General features: G+C 47.9%; 1 protein-coding gene across 3 annotated transcripts; it reads right to left on the bottom strand.

Annotated features, from left to right (window-relative positions):
* Nucleotides 1-159: 159 nt before the first annotated feature.
* Nucleotides 160-10,326, bottom strand: LOC136184355 (uncharacterized). Of its 3 annotated transcripts, XM_065971238.1 has the most exons (22): nt 10,192-10,326; nt 9,950-10,142; nt 9,338-9,505; nt 8,941-9,282; nt 8,575-8,880; nt 8,256-8,523; nt 8,101-8,207; nt 7,853-8,043; nt 7,684-7,801; nt 7,487-7,633; nt 6,362-7,437; nt 5,818-6,298; nt 5,451-5,762; nt 5,097-5,396; nt 4,730-5,044; nt 4,407-4,673; nt 4,046-4,351; nt 3,402-3,992; nt 3,037-3,345; nt 2,715-2,981; nt 2,277-2,657; nt 160-2,224 (listed from the first exon to the last, which is right to left on the bottom strand). In XM_065971238.1, exons 2-22 carry the CDS (start codon nt 9,987-9,989, stop codon nt 585-587), a joined length of 7,932 nt encoding a protein of 2,643 aa, XP_065827310.1. In that variant the 5' UTR covers nt 9,990-10,142; nt 10,192-10,326; the 3' UTR covers nt 160-584. The 3 variants fall into 3 exon arrangements, with proteins under 3 accessions (XP_065827310.1, XP_065827311.1, XP_065827313.1); XM_065971239.1 differs by having other exon boundaries at nt 8,575-8,587; nt 8,957-9,282; nt 9,950-10,326; XM_065971241.1 differs by lacking the exons at nt 9,338-9,505; nt 9,950-10,142; nt 10,192-10,326 and having other exon boundaries at nt 8,941-9,114; nt 9,174-9,282.
* Nucleotides 10,327-10,369: the final 43 nt, after the last annotated feature.

Consider the following 10,369-nt stretch of genomic DNA (forward strand, 5'->3'; position numbering starts at 1 on the left):
ATATCTGTCTCCCGAATAGGGATCGCCGAGATGAAAACGCCAGCGGTAGTCAAACAAGATCTCTTCTCGAGTAAGCGCCCATTGAGGAAACATCACCACAAACGACTCCAACGAAAGAGTCTGCCCCAATAGCGCACTTTCAGAAACGTGACGTCACACCAACCTCAATTTCGATCCCGACGAAATACTAGTTGTATTTAATTATAACAGCACGATGAATTTCCTGCCAGCAGCTTTATAATCTGCATAAGTCAGTGTATTGGTAAGTAGGCCTACGTACCAGCCAGCAGCGCGAATTATTTGCGGCGGCATATCTCAGTCAGTGCACCACTCACGAACCACCGCAATTATGCAGGAAGTCATATGCCGCCCCAGATATCATACGTTAGTCTTGCCAGTTGCTACTACTTCTACACCATTCACTATCTAAAATTACAACCACAGACTTAGTCTACGACAAAAAAATGGACTCCAACGATCCGTGTAGACCCTACCAGCTACTGTACTGACAAGCAAATGACTACATGTATATCAGCGGTAGTGCCTGTTGTATGATTTGTCGTGCGCGTGCTCGGTTGTTGAGCCTACAGGAAAGTTGCCAGCTCGGACGAGACGCCGGTGTACGACGGATTTTCGAATGCCTTTTTTCCAGTAGGATCCTTCTTACCTGTAAAAGATCCCGATGTTGGAATGCCGGTGCGCGAAAGATTTTCGTAAGACAGGTGATCACCGCTTCTTGTCGCACCGGTATCGCCAGTTTCTCCCGCTGCTTTTGACGAATCCAAATCGTCTGTGTTGACATTCGCGTAAACCGGACCCTGCCACGACAATCTCTTTTTCTTCTTCACCTTCTCAGGCTCTTTCTGCGGTATCTCCTCGTACGTAATACGCTTCTGACCGCTCGGTGAAGAAGGAACATCGCCACCGCTCATATCCAAGTAAGAGTCTTTCGATTGAGGCAATGGAGCCTCTTCTTCAAACATGGGATCCAATTTGGTGCCAGAAGGAGTGACAGGACTCATCGAGGTGTAATACTCTTGAACGGGCGGCGGCTTCGATTGGGTCGGCATCATATTTGAATAACTCGGAGACGTGTTGCTCGGCTCGGCGGCGACTTTCTTCCTAGACACGTACCTTTGATCCAACGCGAGGTCGTAAGCTCCTTCGCTGTCGTCGTCGCACAAATCTTTCATATCTTGCAATGCGCTGGCCACGTCGCCCGACGTTATTCTTTCCGACGGATTCCTCTCCCAACAGCGGAGCATAAGGCGGAACACGGACCGAGGACACAGCGGCGGACACTCCAAACTCAAGCTACCCTGAAGAATGCCGCCGATCACTTGCTCGTTGTCTCGGCCGTAATACGGCTGATAGCCAAAGGAGAAGATTTCCCATAAAAGAACGCCCAGTGACCAGATGTCCGATTCGACCGTGTATTTCCCGTCGGTGATCGCTTCAGGCGCCATCCATCGAATCGGCAACGTGCCGCCTCTGCGACGATAATACTCTTCTTGGTACACATCTCTGGCCATACCAAAGTCGGAGATCTTCACCGACAATTGTTTGTCGTTTTCGCCGACGAGGCAGTTTCGTGCTGCGATGTCGCGATGAACGAACTTGTGCGAGGCGAGATAGGCGACGCCGGATGCCGCCTGAGCGGCGATGTCGACCAGTTGCGCGATCGAGAGAAGAGGACGCGGATGCATCTCGTTGGGACGAGCTTTTCGAATGTAGTCCTTCAAATCGCCGTGTTTCATCAGTTCCGTGATGAGATAGAGTGGTTCGTCGTGCGTGCAGATTCCCAGAAGACGGACGATGTTCGGATGATCGAAGTCCATCATAATTTCCATTTCCTTTCGGAAATCTTCGGCCGTTTCCTGCGACGATCCTCGCTTCATCGTTTTTACGGCAACTCGCGTTTTTTCTTCGCCTTTGACGATTCCCGTGGCCCAGGCGAAATAGACTTTTCCGAATTGACCTTCGCCGAGTTCGTCTTCGATTTTGAGTCGGTCCTTGCTGAATTGGAATTCGTCGTACGTTGGCCAAGTCATGAGCCAGTGAGCTCCTCCGTGGGCGTCGTACAAGCTTCGGTCCTTCATCTCCATGACTTCCAATTTTGCCTGACGACGTCTCTTTCCCATGCAGTATACAACAATCACGAGTACGATTAGTATCAGCACGGCCACAGAAACAGCTATGGCAATGATCGTTGTAATGTAAGTCCCTAAATGATGATAAATAAAAAGCGAGAAAGAAACAACGATGTGTTTACTTACCGAGAGCTGGTGTTGGTGGTGTAACGGGTGTCGGAATCGGGAATTGGCAAGAATTGCTGCTCGGACCGACGGTCATTTGGCCGCAATCAGCATGACTTTCCGCTTTCATAGTTACCGTGTATATATACCACTGGTCAAAGTCAATCGTAGACTCATCAAGCTGCAAGGTATCTGATCCACCGACCGATTTCCCGACGTACTTGGTATCCCTAAAGACTTGCCCAATGCCCGTTTCGTTTCCTTTGAATAAATTGACACGATATCCTTCACGTTCACCGCGCCAGTCAGAAACGTCCGTGTAATTTAATCGAATCGCTTTCACTTTGCCTTGATCTCCCAAAAGAGCTTCGCAAGTGTGAATCACAGCGACAGACTGGGGAGCTGGAACAAACGCGACATTACATAACATACTCAATTGTTATATGAGCACATGCATACCTGCTGCGCAAGTGGAAACGTTCCGAGTTCCAAATGCACCCGCTCCTCGCCCGGAATGCGCTCGAATACGTACGATATAGCGATGGTAAGGCGTGAGACCAAAGAATTCCGTTTCACCAGTCACGTTCGAAGTATTGTATACGTGACCTTGATGAGACGATATGTCTGCTTCCACTCGAAACAGAATTCCATTAGGCTCAACTGCCCACGCGAGTTTTACCCACGTCGAATTCTTGTCGACCACGGCAATGTTTGGTTCATTAGGCACTGGAAAAAGCATTTCATACTTAAATAAATGAAATAAGTACTTATTGCGACAAACCTCCTTCACCAGTTCTGTTTCTTCCAGAAGCAAAAGGACCTTCCCCATCGACGCTACACGTTTCTGCAGCGATTTCTACGTGATACATGGTATACGGCGTTAGTTCAGTAAGCAGCGCTTCGTGATCTCCAGCGTCAAAGTCTGTTTCAGACGGTTTGCTATCGGGACTGTTTATCGGCCAGTACTGCGCGACGAAGCCGCACAAGACGCCGTTCAGGTCAGATTCCAAAGGCGAAATCCAACTCAGAAGAAGCGTCGAGCTTCCGTTTGTTTGACTAACAGTGAAATTTCGCGGCGCGGACGACGGAGCTAATAAGCATTTTTTACAATCACAAAATGAGAAGAAACGTCGAAACTACGCTTACGAGATGGAGGCGTCTGAAAATATCGGGGATCAGAGACGTCTTCGGGCGATCCGTCCGCGTAACCGGCTACAAGCGTGGCTGAGAAAAGCGTATACGGCATCAATCCTTCCACACTTTCACTCGTCTCATTAGCATTGATAACTCGCCTAATGAACGGAATAGATCCGTCTATTCGAACAGTGAGTGTGTAGTTCAGCGGATCCGAGTGCGGTCGTTCCCAATTTAATTTCACCGACGTTGACGTAAGATCCCAATGAGTTACGTTGCGCGGTGTTCTCTCACCGGGATCTACAAATTTCGTGAACATTAGGATCGGCTTGCTGCCGGATCCCTCTCCCAATATAGTCTTTGCTCGAACAATGACAGAGTACTGTGCCGGATATTCGAGTCCTTCTACTTCGTGAAATCGCGCCGTTGGATTGTTGTGATGAACGATTTTGTTTGTTTTTGGCGTTCCTGTTGCGTTGTCCCACTGTGTGGTGATCTCGTACTCAGTGATAATGCCGTTGGGTTTCTTTGGCGGAGACCACGAAACGAGTAGACTCGCTCGTCGCGTCGCATCGACCCGAACGTCATCAGGTGGACCCGGCTCTAAAACCCCCCAAATCAAATCGAGAATAATAAACCTCGTTATTGGTCCCTACTTCCTTGATTGGTGCGGATGACAAGTAAGTCTGACGTAGGACCTTGGTGATCGTAGAGAATGTTGAAGGCTCGCATGGACAACTGATATTCCGTGTATCCCGTCAAATCGGCGACTCTCCATCGAAAGGTTCGACCATCTGGAAAGTCCGAACGCAGATCCACGTCTTTTGTCCATCCCGTTGCCGTTTCAGTAATGCGATACGAATAAGAGATCCGACCGTTTGGAAATCTAGGTGGCTCCCATTCGAGAAGGACGGACGATGCACCAACGTCGGGAATTCGAAACGATCCAAGCGGACCGGGAGCTGCGTGACAGAAAAAACAATACATCCATTCTCTGTAGAATTTCTTTTTACGTACTTCCTTCGAGTGTATAGGCAAATGTGACGGCACTTGCATTTCCACCTTCGGCCTTCACTTCAATCCGATAGTAAGTGTACGGAGTCAACCGATCGAGTACGTAAGACTTCTCTGTTGTCGTCACGTTCCGCTTCTTTCCTTTGTGATCATCTGCGCTGTAGACTATTACGTAGCGCAAGATCTTGCCAAGGGACGGAGCTAGCCACGACACTGAAATGCTTTCCGGTGTACCTGAGTTTGCTGTCAGCCCTCGTGGAGTTCCAGGAACTAAAAAAAGAACAATCAAATAATGAAAAGAAATACAAATACAATTATTTACTGACTTAGCGTCAGAGTCATGACGTGAACGAAAGCGGTCTGTTCACCTAGTCCCTGCGACGTTCGTGCTCGCATGTAGATCGAATAGTTCGTTCCTTCCGTAAGGTTTGTTACGATAATGTTACTTTCGTCTCTTCGAGCCGTGAAGTTGGCAACCGAGACCAATGACACCGAATCGCGCCGACGACGATTCGACGATGAAAATACAAAAATGCGATAGTCCAAAATCTCGCCGCGAGGTTCCGACGGTGCCGTCCAGCTCAGGGAGATCGCCGTCGAGCTCACAGGATCAGCCCGTCCTAATAAAGGAGGACCAGGAACTATACAAAGAAATAAAGCCTAGCTCCATAATTCAAAAATAATATTCTTTACTGTCTTCGCTTGTTTGCACTATGAGATCGTCGCTGACAGGTCCGAGGCCCTTGTTCGTTCTACCGCTCACTTTGACGATGTAAAAAGTGTACGGTAGAAGACCGCTAAGCGTAGCCGACGTCTCTGTCCCACGCACTGTTACTGTTTTCTCTGCTTCGACGCCCTTCTGAGCGACGTACGCGACGACGTAGTCGCGAACAATACCGTTGCTACTATCTCTAGGTATCGCTTCCCAAGAAATCATTACGCTGTTTTTTGTGGCGCGAGCAAGCGAAACGTTTGCTGGTGGCTCGTCGGGAACTATAAACAAATGTTATTAGATAAATCATCAGATAGTGTATTTGCTCTTTTTACCGTCTTCCGGAGTGATGAAATCGTAGGGGTCTGACGGTGGCCCAAAACCAATCGCCGTTGCCGCGCTAACTCGTATTCGATACTTTCGTCCAGAGTAAAGATTTCTCACTGTGGCGTTGGTCTGCGGTGCGACGGTGCCGATTTCGGCTTGTGCCAAAACCCACTGACCTAAACTGTCTTCGATTTCGACCGCTACTTTGTAGTTCGTGATTTTGCCGTTCTGTTCAAATAGATTGGGCGGTTTCCATACGACAAGAGCTTCTTTACTAGGTAGAGACGCAACCTCAATATTGATAGGACTCCCGTCCGGACCTATGCAAAAATCGCTGACAGTTCATACACGCAATTCCTCTCTAAATGCACCTACTGTCTTCTTGCGTCTTCGCCTCGTCAGCTGCACTCAAGCCAGAGTTATCCCCGTCAAACGCTTCAATTTGGATTCGATAATAAGTCACAGGCTTTAAATTGTCAACCTCTGCTTCACGTTGCGATCCGTTAAAGCTCACTTCCAAACATGTGACACATTTTCCTGTTATTAAATCTTTTCGGCACGCAATCACAAGAAATCTCGTTGAAGAGCCGCCTAGAGACCACGTAACCTTCATCGTTCTACTTGCTGGTGTCAAGCTTTTGAGTGTGGGAGATATTCCCGCTTTCTTTGGTACAGGATTTTCTTTCTCCCACGGTGTGGATGTCAATCCAGATCGGCTATTTGCCCGAATCGAAACGTAGAACCTGTTGCTATTCAAAAGCGTCTCCAATCCTTGAAGCCCAGACGTAAACGTTTTCAAAACGCACACACCGTCGGTAGCGCAATAGCAAGACTTGTCACGTTCGAGACATCGAGACTAGACAATCAAAAAGCCAAAGATCACTAAATGTATGGATGTCCACTTTTTAACGCTGCGTACCTGAATTTGCGAAGTAATTGTACCGCGTCCTTCGGTCATCGTCGAACTCTTTGTCTTTGAGATGGTCCACTCGATCGCTTCAATTCCGCTCTCTTTGTCCATTGCCTTTAGTTCGAGAGTGAACACAGATCCAGTTCGACCTTTCGAGCAAAGATCTAAATCTCTGATAGGAGTCTGTTCGCGTCTCCACACGATGACGTCGGTGATTGACGGCGGAGTAAAATCTGCGTAAACCAAAGCCGAACTGAACGCCTGGTGTCCAAAGATATCTTTCGCCGTCATGTCAACTTTGTACGTTTCGCCCGATTGAAAGGACGTCGGATGACGATAGACCCACTTATGTTGTAGGGCGGTGAAATTCTGAGATGCAATCAGCCGCTGGTAGGTAGTGTTCTTCTGATAAAGCGACAGCCCGAAAGACATCATTCCCGAGTTATTATACGTTTGGATGCCGGAGAACGACAGTGGCGGCGTGACGACGTCGTATCCAAACTGAGGTCGTTCAATGGGAAATAGCAGTGACGGATTTTCCTTGACGTACGTGTTGTAGAAATGGTCTTTCCAGCTAACACTAAGATCCTTTTGAAGCTGATTTGTTAGCCAGTTCTTGTAATTGGCCGACGTGAACTGAAGCCTGTGACGAGTCGATAAAGCAACCGAGGAACCTGCCACTGTGTCTACCAAGATGAGACTTCGAACGACTGAGGTATAGGAACCATGAGCGACCGTCAGTTCAATCAGATTCATCCCTGACAAAGGATGAATGAAGACAGGATAACGAGCGGGTTGATGATCGATTCGGTGAGACTGACTAAACTGAGGCGGAGTCACGAGGAAGTTGCCTCGACGCACGAGAATGTAGACTTTCCACGTGTACGTTAATGGACAGGTGAAGAAGCACGTCCAACCGTTCCAGTACATGCTGACGTGATTCCGAATAGCGCTGTTGCCGGAGACTACTGTCGTGTTGACGTGAAGACGAGCTGGGGGTCTCGACGGTAGAGCCACGTCGCTGCACTGTTCTGGCCACCCTTGAGGAGGATCAAGGCAGGTGAAAGGATTGTTGTCAATTGCTCCTATAGAAATAAATACATCAGATCGTTCGCTATCTCGCATGCTTTGTACCAAGACATTCGGTTATATTGGAAAAGGGTTTTCCTGAGAGAATGCACGCGTCGCAGTTCTCTCCTTTGGCGCCGTCGCGGCACAAACACTGGCCCGTGGTCTGGTCGCAGTTTGCGCTTTTTGAACCCGAAAAATAGCATTCGCAAACTGAAACAATCCAATTAAGTTAGCTGTGCGACAGTAAAGAAACGTATTACCTCTTATAGCCGTCCGCGCTCGAACAATTGGAGCAAGAGGCCCTCCTCCCGCACCTGTGAAAGCCTGCATCCACACTGAATACTCGCCGAAAGACTCCAAATTTGATAACGTGTAGTTCTACACGGCGGTATAAGTCACAACTATTAGTTTCTCAAAAGCTAGCCGTACTGTAGAACTTGGAGATGCAGTCACAGATTTGACAAAAAATGGCGCTGGGCCGCTTTCTCTTCGATAGTAAATAACGTACTTCTCCAGCACTCCGTTGATTAGAGTACACAGCGGTTCGGTCCACGTTATTAAAAGCTCCTTTCTTCCGATGGTTCCGACAACGGAAAAATGTCGAGGGGCGCCAGTTGGCCCTATGTCATTGAATAAATTAATCATCACTGTTGATATTAGTAGAATATTCTCTTTACTGGTTTCTGCCGTCAAGACGACCGCTGAAGCGTCATCACTCTGGTATCGACTTCCTCCTGGTCCATCTTGACATATTGCGTAAACAGAAACGCCATACCACGAGTAACTAGAAAAGTCTCAATAATATGAAGATCAGAGGGGTGAGAATTAGAACCTTATCAAGTTGGTTAAAGTAAGCTCTGTTCCATTCTGCACATATTCGTCGCGAATATCATACACGTCGTCGCAATTGCACTGCTTTGCTAAGGGCGACGGGGTGTCATAATAAGAACAATAGACATTAATGCGCGTTTCAACAAATAATCCATTGACATCTTTTGGAGGCGGGTTAGACCAAATCACTTTGAGATCAGTCCGCCCATCACTGCTGGAATTAAAACTGATATTCTGGATAGACAGAATAACCGGACTTGCAGGGCGAGCTAAATCATCTTAATCTAATTTCGATAGAATAGGAGACATTCCTTACAAACCTCCGTAAGTTCTTTCAGAAAAAATTGCAGAGAAAGGACCCGGACCATCGTTTGTATAGGCTCGAATTTTGACGTCATAAACTACGTACTCTTCGAGGTAAGATAAAGTCAAAGAGGTAACGCTTCCGCTGACATTGACAGAATGCGGATCGGTATCGAATTCGTCTCCTACGTAGTTAATTTCATAAGCAGTGATCACCCCATTTCGATCTGCAATCGAGAGAGTTTTCCAACGAACGATAAGCTGAGCAGGTCTGCAATAGGAACAGTTCCGTGAAACTGACAATAGACGTGGTACGTTAGGAACTACGAGAAGGTCAATCAATGAAATAACAATGGAAATGATAATTATCTAGATAATCTGACCATCCTCTTCTGTCCGAACTCTCAGAGGAGGATCCGGTCCTTCCAGACTCAAGCCTCCTCCGGTAGACGCATCCATCGTGATCGTGTAGTAGGTGAAAGGACGAAGACCTGTCAGCGTTGCGTTGTACGCAGCAACATCCTGGACGTCATATAGCCTTCGAAGCGACTCTCCATCTGCGAGATAATATATGTTAAAGCCGCTGAAGATACCAAAAGTATCGGAGTCGCCCGACTCGGTGAAATCGCCAGAAACCCCGATATCGCTCAATGGAAACCACTTCACCAGAATGGCAGTAGAAGATAAGACGGTGGCGGTTAAATTATGAAGCGGAAACGCAGCTGCTAAAATAGAATTTCTCGAATTACGGTCACATACGACGAGAGAAAAGCCGCTTACGAGTCACTTGTGTTGTTGGCGCAGATGTCGTTGCTTTTCCAGAACCTGGGCCTTCTGAAGTTGGAATCGGTGTTTCTTCACTTCCAGAACCACCCGAGTTGCCTGGAGTGGAAGTTGCCGAAGCTGTCAAAAGCAGCAAGACCAGAACGACGCGAACATCCGTACGTCCTGCGAAAACAATGTTTCCTGCTGCTAGTCACGTGTATAGTTCGTTCGCAACAGAGCCGTATACTTACGAGAACTAAAAAAAATCATACTATAGGCATTACGAACACGTAATCAGGCGTAGTTTAGAGCTTCGTGTAGCCACACCCCCTATTATTGGAAACTGCGAAGCTGTAAATATTCCCTTATACAATGCCTAGAAAGAGACCCTTTTCGGGCTTAGGGTGTACGCGAACAGCACTTCCGGAGTTGCGCGATTGATTCGATCACCTGCCTTTGAACGGCGCTCGATCCGCTAACTAACTAAAACCCTTTGTGTGCATACATGTATATCTGCAGCACCCCGGGGCAAAAAAATTTAGGTTCGAGACTGTTTCTCGTTTTCTTGCCCAAGGGTCTCTATATACGGCTCTACTTCGCCACCAGTAGGCCTTCATATGTTCTCACCTTCGATGATAAATCCGATCTGCTTGACCATGACTTGCATGGAACGCGTCACACTGTGACAGTAGTCAAGCTCGCAAGCGGAGACTCACTAGAGATGAACACCCGACGACTTTAGTCGCGGACAAGGGCTTTCGGCAAAGATGCGCAATAGCCGAGAGCAGGAGATTGATTCCACGTACGTACGCGGCGGGGGCTGAGACATCCTAATCACGTGATCTCCGCAATCTACGCGTAATGCGCACAAACGTATCTCTTCAGGCCTGGACGAAAGATTCGCCACTTCTTCAACGGACGGCAGAGAAGGCGCTTTCTTGGGGCAGCGGGCGTGATCAAACGCGTGACGTCGCGTGATAGGCTATCAGATACGCAGATAGACAGAAAAAAGACATCGTGGCGTCCAACCAAGGACCTCTCCTTATC

The sequence above is a fragment of the Oscarella lobularis genome, chromosome 3 (assembly GCF_947507565.1).
Source record: "Oscarella lobularis chromosome 3, ooOscLobu1.1, whole genome shotgun sequence".
In the NCBI taxonomy this organism is placed as follows: domain Eukaryota; kingdom Metazoa; phylum Porifera; class Homoscleromorpha; order Homosclerophorida; family Oscarellidae; genus Oscarella; species Oscarella lobularis.